Raw genomic sequence first — 11,134 nt, 5'->3', positions numbered from 1 at the left:
GACCACCATTAAGTGGTTATGCAAATAGTTCTTATTAAACCAATAACTTCGAAGATAAAACAGCCGGCAGATGTCAGCTCAAGACCACGGCCTGAGAGCAAGTACTTGTTGTAGCGTGCGGACAACATTTATTCCTTAGATAACGCTGTATTATATATCAGCGTGGCATAGCACCATATATAAATTGGTAACCCGTGCCAGCTCATGCTGAATTCTTTCTTTGGATGTATATGCTGGATTGCAGGTCGTCTTAGGTAAAACTTTACAAGAATTACGTATGTATATTTCGATGACGAACGAAAAAAAGCTGCGATGACGCAAAAAACCCCACGAACCCGATACGAGACGCCGTCGAACATATCCGAATAGGCGCTCTTACCATTATAATAACCAATGTAAGAAATAATTACCTGGCGATATTTTTCGTTTCGTTTTATTTTCACACTTGAACATTTTTAAATACAGTCAATTTTCATATATCATAACAGTGCGTAACAAATTTTACTTGCCTACTACTGGTGGCTAAACACGACTTGTTTTTGGATGCATCCGTCTGATGGCAAAACACTTAGATAAGTCGCGTCCCGTTGAGAATTAGCATAAGAATAGCAAACACAATTACATCTAGGCTTGGTTGCGTTTTCCTACTTACTGCTATACCAATGGCCTGATACAAGACTCGACATTGATGACGAGACGCAATTGGCCTTGTTGAGTTTTCTGAATCAGTGGCCAATACACAAAGCGTGTGCATATCGACCTCTTGGCTTGTACGAATCGACGAACGCGGTATTCGGTGAAATCGTCTGTTGTACGGTATAAAGGCTTCGTACGACAGATAAGCCTCTTGTGATGAACGGATTTCGACGCGAAAGCCCCCGATGTCTTGACGAGATGAAACGTAGAACTGCAACTCGATGAACCTCTGTCCAACCTGCAAAGGACAGTGATAAAAATATACACGTTCTAATAATCTACTAGCAGGACAGGTTCTATCTACAACAAGGCTATCTAAAGTTAGCCATAGAAAGAAAACGAAAATGACCGTCTAAAAGGTTTTACTGTCAATTTTATATGAGCTTCGAAGTTTTTTGTTTTCTATACTAAACATACAATCGGCTTTATCGGTAAATGGATGTATGGACTACTCCCGTTTGGTAGACAAATACTGAATACGCAAGCTTCAACGTTGATTATTCTACACATCTACGCATGCATAGGTAATTATATAGCAGAACTGATGCTGCTACTGGCGGCCGATTGACACCTTCCATCGACGATGGGACGTTAAAGAACCTTAGGGGCGATCCGCATGGACTTATGTGAGACTGACGCGGCATTTTTTTCAAAACGATGCTGACGGCGTTATTCCTCGGCTTCTATCTCCTCTGATATGATACCCGCATTCGTGGCGTTTACGCGAAAATAACCCCGAGGTAATTTCTGCAGACAGGGTTTGTTAGAGATTGAATCTTACGATACCCTGCCATCGATCGTCGACTGACAGCAGGGTCTGTCCTTGAATTTGTTACAATGAAAGCTTAATTGCTGCCATCGCAAATTGTTAAAGACAAACCCGACTGACGTTTTTAGAGCAGCTAATAGGGACAGACAACGAAACTACGACACGAAGATGAACTCTGAAGCCGTGTACAAAATAGCCGAGGCCCACATTATATACTGTCGCGACCTGCCCTTATTAGCATTTCATTGACCAGACTCATTTCTCAAAGATTCGATATCAAATAGGACATTATACAAAGTATATAAAATTAGCAGAGATATTTTTCCTTCGATTGCACGGCATAGAAAAAAAGGTGCCGTACAATAGAGTAATAATATAATAAAAACATTCCATTAGCAAATTTGCAAACACCGACGAACTTCATATGTGTGCCGCGAAATCTGTGCACACGGAGTTTGATAGTATCCGGAACTTGCCGGTTCCCGATACCATTGTTTGCGTTAAAATAGTGCAAAATTGCCCCAAAAGTTATAATTACGCTAGCCCATTCGGAAGTTACGAGTTGGGTGATGACAGAACATAACCACTCACCTGTATAAAGCGGAACGTTACGTCCCCCGTAGTCTGCTCTGTCGGGTCGCCGTCGCAATTAAGGCCCTCCAATGCAATTTCGTTAAATGCCTTGCCGGCTAAATGAGCGGGACTCACACAGAACGTATTTGTCCATTGGCTAGCTTCTTGCGGTCGCTGATTTCGTTGGATAAAGGACACTAGCCATGCCAGTGAGCACTCGCAATGCAACGGATTGTCTGGCGGGAGCAAAGGAGTGCCGACAGTCAAGGCAGCGTAAACGAAAAGCGTAATAAAGATTAAGGTATAGAAAGCGAACCGTGAAAAATGCTCGTCTTAAGTTAAACTCTACGCATAGACACTATTATCGAACGATGAAATAAAGTACTATTTCCAAAAACAACAAAAAACTACGAAGAAAAACTCGTTGTGTCTCAGGAAAAATATAGCAGCGATATGCTCACGAGACTACATGTATTACTACAGATTAACATTGCGATAGAAAAACCTTATTGGAAAGTTATACTGGTGTGCAATGCGAGACTGGATACACTGGAGTGTGCGTAGACGTAACTCAACCTTTCCTTGAAAAGAAAACCTCCTCTACTGAAGATGGTATATCTTGGATTAACTATGGAGAGCGTAGCTAAAGTATGGAACAGGTAATATATGATTAAGTGTTATATAATTATACATAATCGATTATAGCTTATGTGCTTGACCATAGAATTGCCTGCCAAAGTCTTTACCTCGAAAGTTACATAAAACAGATGGTGTCGTAAACAAAGTTCTTACTATCCTGCTTCCGAGGCCATATTTCGTATGTTGGGTTTATGTCATTACGGTTAGCTTAACGTGAATAATTTAGTGCCACAAGATCCCTACAGATAGTTTGTTTCCTCCCAAATAGAGCGGTCGCTGGCTTCAGCAGCAATATTAAAATATCATGTAAGCAACGTTGGTTACCAAACGCAGAGGGGGTTTACAAGCTGACCTTTCCGAACATGTACTGAAATTCGTTTATGAATATTATACAAAACGCCCATTAAAAATCCTAATATATAACATTAATAACGTCATTTTATAGTTCGGCGTCAAAAAAGCGCTACTTATAAATTCTTTTTTCTGGAAACGTACCTGCATAGTACAGGCGGAGACGATTTTTCACGAGCGGGAAAAGGTTCGTGCTAATTCTTGAGATGTTATTGTGCCGTAAGTCCAACAGGACCATATTGGGCGACAGGCCGTCTGCAGGTGGCGTAAACTCAGATAGGCGGTTATACGACAGATCTAGCTCAACTAGGTCGTTAGGCAAATCAAGAAAGCCTGTTCGCAAGATCTGCAGGTAATTTTTTCGAAGCGACAAATGTCGCAGGTCTGTAAGGTTTGCAAAAGCGCCTCGTTCCAACTGATTGATCAAATTGTTTGACAGATCAAAGACATGAACTTTTTGCAACGATGGCTGTTTGAGAACAGGTATGTATGATAAAAAGTTGGAACTCATATTAACTGCTTTCAGCTGGTAAGGAACGTAGGGGTTCCGTGGAAATGTCTTGTCGGAGATCGTTCCAATATCATTGGCTGAGACGTTGAGGTACTCCAGTGAGAGCAAGCCATCAAGGAGTCCGTGGGTCTTGTTTTGGAGACCCCGCAGTCGATTATGCGAGAGATCGAGCACCCTCAAAGACACGAGTCCAGTTAAGGCAGTGGGCGAAAGCTCGCTCATATTGTTGTAACTCATATTTAGCCGCTGTAACTGGATGCTGCCAACGAACGCATCGCAAGTGATGTTCCAGATGCGGTTTTGGTCGAGGCGTAGGTTAAGCAACGTTGGAAACTTTTCAAAATCACGTTTCTTTACTAGCGTTAGGCTGTTGTTATGGAGGTAGAGATGTTGGATCGCCGCCATAACCTCGAGGGCTTCGTATGGAACCTCGGTGATATTGTTACCGCCGAGCGACAGTTCCTGTAGCGCGTTGAGTCCGTCAAACGCTCCTCGAACGAGATTTGTCAGATTGTTGTTATCCAGATACAAGCGAAGTAGCGAATTCATGACGTTGATTGTGCCTGGATAAATCTGTTGCAATTCGTTATTTTGTACATGGAGCTCGTTGAGTGCTATCGGAATGGCGAACATCTTACGGATTCGGTTATACTGTGCGTAGATCACTCGAACAGCACCCAATGTCGCCAAGCCCGAATGGGCCACATCCGAAATATTGTTGTGACTAATATCTAATTCAAGGAGTGTCGGGAGGTTACCGAATGTTGAAAAACTAACCTTTCGGATATAGTTGTGGGATAGATTGAGGAACCGTATACTAGCGAATTTCTCAAATGGATTTCCACTGATGTCCGACAAATTGTTATAGGAGAAGTCGGCCGTGTCCAAGTTGTAGAGACGTGTCTTCGTAAACGCTCTCCTGTCAATTTTTTGGAGACGATTGTAGGTGACATTGAAAACTTTGATCGAACTTAAATTGGCTATCGGTATCTTGGTGATGTCAGTAAAATTGTTAAACATTAAATTAAGCGTCGTGCAGTCACTGTCCGTAAACGCATCGTTCGGCATCTCATTGAGCAGATTGTGTGATAGGTCGAGTATCGTCATATTGGCTACGTTTGAGAACGACCTGTTGCCGACGAAGCTGAGATTGTTGTATGATAAATCGATGTGCACCTGATACATTTGGCTGAAGGCCTGTGTCGCGATCCGTGAGATGTTATTATGGTTAAGGAAAAGACGCTCGAGCCATTGGTGTTCCTTGAACTGTTCGTAGGGAATGTCCTGGAGGCGATTATACGCAAGGTCGATTGTTCGAATGTGTTTCGAGCCGGCGAAAGCCTTCTTATCAACGCGACTAATGCGATTGCCACGGAAGTATGAGTCGCGAAGGAACCTCAAACCCTTGACAGTGTTCTGGTCGATTTCGCTAAGTGCATTGTACGATATGTTTAGGACGCGAAGAACGGTATTGGTAACAAACGTCGCCCTCGGTATCGATTTAATGTAATTGTGCGAGACGTTCAGTATCCACATGCCAGTCAGCTGCTGGAAATCCGTCTTCTGAATTTTGTCAAGGTTGTTGGCTGCCAAATCGAGGTACTTGAGCTTTCTCATATTTCGAAACGTGTTCTTGTCGAACACGGCGATGTCGTTGAAGTGAAGATGCAGCCTCTCGAGGTTGTTTTGACCGACGAACGCCATCGGGGCAAGACTCTTGATGCGATTATTCGAGAGGTCGATCTCGAATAGCGCGCTGAGTGTGGCGAACGCGTGGTCGGGAACAATTTCGATTTGATTGTGAGACAGATTGAGAGAGTACAACTTGTTGAGCGGCTTCAGCGCCTCGATAGGCATTGCCTTGATCGCATTTTCTCGTAAATCGAGATTAATAAGCGTCTCGTTAAGGGGACTCAGTACTTCCGCACTGAAAGCGCGCAGATCTCCATTTCTGAGCGTCAGATTCTTAATGGCTGGCCCTACGAACATGGGGCCGTAGAGTTGCCGCATTGATGCATTGACCACCTCAAGTAGTGAAACGGGAGTACTTTGTAGTCGCACTATTCCCGAATACAACAACGCGATATTGACCTCTTCACAATAGATACTGAGACCATAACCATCTGAGCCGCGGCACCTGCAGGGGTAGATAGTGCGAGGAGAAACACAGCCGCCGTCAGTCAAAGGGATAACCGTTAATAGTACGGACACTGCGATCTGAGCAATTATCGCTCTGGCAAGGACCTGCTGGCGGAAACTGATCGACCGATTTAAATGCTCCATTTAGACCTGCGGGAACCTGAAAGCAAAATCACCAACATTAACAAGTGTGAAACTACACTCCTTTCTCAGTCATGTAATCTATGGAGTTGGCCACGAAATGGAAACGTCTTACGTGGCACAGTACCTTTGCAAATGGATATGAGTTGCTGCACACCATCGATATGCGAATTGGCTCTTGTACTTTATGCCCAAACTCACTGGGCCAACCCACTGCATGCAATGACAAATATAAGTTACCACACTGAAAACGTATAGCGTTATCTTGAGCGAAAGAGACGACGGTCGCGTGCTATTCTATGTTGCTCGTGCCATTTTCGTTTCTATAGTCAGAACGCACTCGTCTATTTACACACCTAATTACTTAAGAAGAAATCAATCGAGCTGCGTTTGCGATACTCCGCATATGTACACACGATCGTGTCTAATTTAATTAAAAATTACAGATGCTTCTGAGCTAAAAATCAATCGCCTGTTTAGATGAATAGCTAGCTGTGCTGCCCATTATATTACTATGTTTTGGGTATTTCATAAAAATGAAAATATTTATCGGAATACGCGGTTGTGAGCTTATCTGGCCGTTGGCAGTGCTCGCAGCACGGATAGTTGATCGGAAGCCCGATCCAAAGTAGCCATTGGCTGTAATATGGGGTGGTGCAATGTCGACGAATGAAAAATGCTATTATGGCCGCACATGTGTGCCAGTTGCATAGGCGAGGAAAGCACTGGATCTCTAGACTTCGTACAGGCTGTTCGCTCGACCGATCAGCTTCCCTACTGGCACGCTAACTGGTCAGTCCGTTCGCAGTGGTAATAGAGCGACAAAAATCTGGCACGACGCACCCACAGATATGCGAATATCTACGTGCTATAGGCCACGCTTCGTTGGTAACCGCCACTTTGCTCCAACTGGAATGAAAAAGCGAGAAACTCGCTAGAACGAATGAGAGAAGACCGCTATGGGAATGTTGGAGACGTAGCGAGGTAACACTAACGGAAGGCAGGGAAAGGATGAGAGCAGACGTTAATAAACGCGCCTGAGCCGTTACTTTCCTCAACGAGCCGTTCCCGAACTAAACTTGTTCTAGTTCAACCTATGTTGCTAGCATCAACTTGATAGATATTTATGAATGTTAGTAAATCAGATGCGCAACCATATATATCTACGGCGCTGGTGGACGAAATGTTGGTCCATCAACCGATAGCCATTTTATAGGCGTATTGACTGAACGTGTTATACCGTGTGGCCTATCGGGCAGCTCAGTTCGACATAAACGTGCGTTGCACTTCGTTACGAAAGGCACAGGGAAAAAAGCGTGCAATTCGTTATCTGTTGTAGACTTAGTGTAAAACGGGAATGATGGGTAGAAGGACGACGGTGGTAGAAGAAACGGGAATTCCATCCCGAATCGTAGTAGTACAGCGCTCCTAAATTGGAATGTCATTGTTCACTCAAACGTCCTCATCCAACACAACTATTAGAGTGAGCCAGCTTATTAGCAAGTTTATTAGAGAAGAGATGTGTTGACATGTCGCTATTTTCTAGCGCCTGGGCAGCTAAACGCACAGCGTGCTCGTCTGACAACTGGGTTAAAACTGGGAGGACAGCAAAGGAGAGGTGGTATTGGGATGACGTGGCCACCTGTACGTGATAATCCTGACGGTGGCTGGCAGCAACGCCGGTGGCTGCTTTCACAGGGCGAAGTTCACAATGAAGAATGAAACCAGTTGGCAATTTCTGTGCATGCCGTAGGAACGGGCATTCGTTCTCTACCCAGCCCCCACCCACCTCTCTCGTTCATGCATAAGCACACATATGTTAGATTGCTGTGAAGATTCCCAGTGTAAATAGTTTGCACGTGCATTGGCGGCTCTGCAGTGGATATCTAAGAAATATATTGAAAGTATAGTATTATTTGGAAAGAGGATATTTTAAATACGAACCAGAACATTATCAAAACATTTATTGGAGTAAAGATAATGGTCGTGCCTTTTTTTTTTTTTATTTATGACTGTTCGATTTGGTTGTCGAGTTTGCACTCGAATACTCAGTTATTGCATAAACCCAGGCCTTCGTTGCCTGTTGTAGTCTTCGTTGGCCCTTCTGTCATTATCACATGCCTACGCTGTTTACTCTATATCCAAGCGTACGCTGTACCATGAGCTTTGGCTGGAAACGTTCTCAAAACAAATTGTTTTGGCCACAAATTCAACTAGTCATGATAACGGTGTTCACTAGTTGTTATTCTGCGCTTTAGTTATAGTCCCGTATCACGTATACCTACTGCCTTGACGGTGTGAAACATAAACTAGTATGCCACTCGAGTATATGGCATACTAGCATATAAAGCCTGCTGTGTTGACTGCATATGATAAAGGCCACGATAAATTCATTTCGCATCGGTCTCAATGTTCTCTTTTCGTCAGAATTACTCTTCCTCCGGCCTTCTCCCGCCCCCGATGTCTTCGTGGTTTAGCTACTAGTACTATTGCTACTAGTAGTAACTATAGTAGTAGTAGCAGTAGTACTACTACTCTCATGGCCGTTCTGCAACGTTTGCCTCTTGGCTTGTTGCCCCTGTCGATTTAACGGTACACGTGACGATATACAGATGGGAGCTATTCAGACAAAAAACAAAACAAAGCCAATTTCCAGAACTGTAAAAACAGTCAATCTACCATTGTACACAGCAAGAAGCTATTAAGCCTTCGATGGAACAAGATGCTTATTTCTGACTAGTCGAATTTTGAACCGGATGTCCGTCCGATAGAAGCACGCCGAGCAGAACTGGCGTCATCTGTTCGGCCATGGCACGGGTGAGCTGACACGTTCACGGCGCAAGTCAGATGAAACTCGTCGACATAGTTTAATGCGAAATTTCTAACACGGTTATTGTAGTTCCCGTCTTTCTCATTGCCTCCTGTTCCCTTTCAACTAGCTCGCTCTGACTACATTTTATAATGTGAAATGAAATAGTAAATGAGACTGTACTCCGGCTGCTGGCTAGCTGCTTGGACAGCTAGCTTAATATGGGTTTATAGCTTTATGAGATCGAGAAAGGTCGACAGGTGGTCTCTACTCCATCTTCTTCGTTCAAGGGAACACTGTCCCATTGTGTTGATGGTCATTTCGAGGTGAAGGTTTTTTCGATCTGCTCGATCGAACGGCTATCCAGCAACACGCGTACCCTGCGATGCGTATTATGCATACGAAAAGATTGTCCACACCAAGAGCACTTACCCCATTACGCATCACTGACGCATTTGAACGACCCGAAGGTGGGAGGGAATCGCCACGGCACTGCCAGGGTAACATATGATGGCACAGGAATGGTCAGATAAGTGAAAAGGACGAGCGACGCTAAACAACACGTGACCTTAACATAGGAATAAGTTAATGCATTATTATACAGTGTGTCTGATAAACGAAGCTAGGACTAACGGGTGGATCGTCAGGTGATCGATCAACGACAACGTTTCGATGCATTGTGCAATAAGAACTTAAATCAAGGAAAACATAAATGAATATATATGTCTACACATATATATAATATGTACGAAGAAATAAAGAAGCTTGTGTACTCGGCGGCATACTATGCATGCTGATTGTTTTTCGTAGATAAAAACATTTCCCAACGAACGTTGCGGTCCAAGCGATTGACGAATTAGGCACTTTCAAAGACTTCTCCAAGTGATTGATCTCTGGAACGAAATAACGAAATGTTTACTTTTTCGGTATTCACCAACCCAATAAATTGCGTAAAAGAACTCCGTTGAAAAAGTTAGTGCCTAACCGAGTATGGCTGTGCTGAAAGACAAGAAATCTCGGTAGCGTGTGCTTTGTTTACCGTCAGCAGTAGCCTTTTGGAGTTGACCATTCTGCTAAAGGGAGCCATCATAATAAAATCACGCTCTTTGCTGTGAAGCTTAATTGACCAGGAATAGTTCGTTTTCGATGACACTTCACTTTGTACGCTAGCTATGACGTATTCAACGTAACTAAGTATACGACAAACGTACGTTTATTTAGCGTTGATCAAAACACCGCCTACCCTAAGGAAAGTCTAATTAATTTAGTTAAAATCCTGTCTTTACATTATCGAAGCAGTCGTATGTTACGCTATATGAAGATGTATGAGTATATTATATTCAGTTATCTTTGGGCTCACGCGGATTTTGTCCTACTATTTACACATACTTTTACAACTATTTACACATTGCGACAGCGATCTAAGAAAGTAGCACGTCAGCCTTTTTGTAGAACAAAGTACCATTCGTAGACTATTCTTTGTGCATCTACGGCGTGACCTGACATTAACACGAAATAAATATTCCGATTTCATTTACGTTATTGCCTTTTTCTTTAGACAACATCTTTGTTTAGACGACTTGTAACAAGTGCGTTCATCATAATCCGTCAAGTAAAGAGGCTTTACGCGCAACGCCAACACAAGACTAACAATGCACGAACTTCACAGTAGCCCTTCTAGGTGGGCAGACTTTTCTATGTTGTCACTTAGCGATTGCTACTGAACACGGTTTGAAGTCACGGAAACTCAATAGTGCGATTACAGCCATCATTTCTGCACGTGTTAGATATTTACGCAGTTCGCTATACCAACCACATCACTATAGTCCGCATTGCCGGATGAAACCTGTCACAGAACTGTGCGATTCCAGTGGACTCGAATTCACACATGACCCACAAACGATGCTTCGATACTAACCCGCCTGGTAGCGGATTGATGCAAACAGACAGCTACACATTAAGCTGGAGGGCCGCCATCTTGGACTTCGTCTTTCGTGCTCTTGCGGCGCAACCTCGTCACCCCTTCAGAAAATCATCACTTGGTTCGCCAGTGACCGGCCCAGTTGACTCCTCTCCCAGCACCGCTGACTGCAGTGGAAAGAGAACCGTTAGTCCAAACGAAGTCAGCAGCAATACAACGGATCGCGCGAAAGAGCTATCGGCGGCAGCTTACCGGATTGTAAAGATCAGCGGTTGTCAGTGCTAAATAGGCACACGTTGTCATCCTGTCGCGATCACCGCGTAGCTGCGAAGCTCAGCAGAAGGCTCACGTAACACATTATCTACGTCTTCAATTGTTAAATAATTAAATTAAGTTAATAAATTTTGACATAATGTATATTTATTAAGACTAGCATTCGCTAGTTCACCCTAGCAAACTTTATAGTATTAGGCATTCTGCCTTGAGAGACTAGCGTGTAGTCAACCTTATCTCTTCTATTTCAATTCTTCTATTTGAAAAAATAGAAAAAGACTACATCTTTTAGTTAAATATATTTGTGAATAT

General features: G+C 43.4%; 1 protein-coding gene across 1 annotated transcript; it reads right to left on the bottom strand.

Annotated features, from left to right (window-relative positions):
- Positions 1–417: 417 nt before the first annotated feature.
- LOC111262875 (uncharacterized) lies at positions 418–10,623 on the bottom strand. The gene is made up of 6 exons (XM_022837478.2): positions 10,442–10,623; positions 9,414–9,521; positions 9,061–9,196; positions 3,173–5,838; positions 2,057–2,274; positions 418–934 (listed from the first exon to the last, which is right to left on the bottom strand). Exons 4-6 carry the CDS (start codon positions 5,820–5,822, stop codon positions 569–571), a joined length of 3,234 nt encoding a protein of 1,077 aa, XP_022693213.1. The 5' UTR covers positions 5,823–5,838; positions 9,061–9,196; positions 9,414–9,521; positions 10,442–10,623; the 3' UTR covers positions 418–568.
- Positions 10,624–11,134: the final 511 nt, after the last annotated feature.

This window comes from Varroa jacobsoni, unplaced genomic scaffold, assembly GCF_002532875.2.
Source record: "Varroa jacobsoni isolate VJ856 unplaced genomic scaffold, vjacob_1.0 scaffold_711, whole genome shotgun sequence".
NCBI classification, from domain to species: domain Eukaryota; kingdom Metazoa; phylum Arthropoda; class Arachnida; order Mesostigmata; family Varroidae; genus Varroa; species Varroa jacobsoni.
This window is presented reverse-complemented; position numbering and strand designations above follow the sequence as displayed.

What these genes read in the sequence shown, in the direction of transcription:
- LOC111262875 (XM_022837478.2), bottom strand. Translation starts at nt 5,822, where the DNA reads ATGGAGCATTTAAATCGGTCGATCAGTTTCCGCCAGCAGGTCCTTGCC. An exon ending in TCTCCGCCTGTACTATGCAG is followed by an intron (nt 2,275 to 3,172) that starts GTACGTTTCCAG and finishes TGCTCCCGCCAG; the next exon opens with ACAATCCGTTGCATTGCGAG. An exon ending in TAACGTTCCGCTTTATACAG is followed by an intron (nt 935 to 2,056) that starts GTGAGTGGTTAT and finishes TGTCCTTTGCAG; the next exon opens with GTTGGACAGAGGTTCATCGA.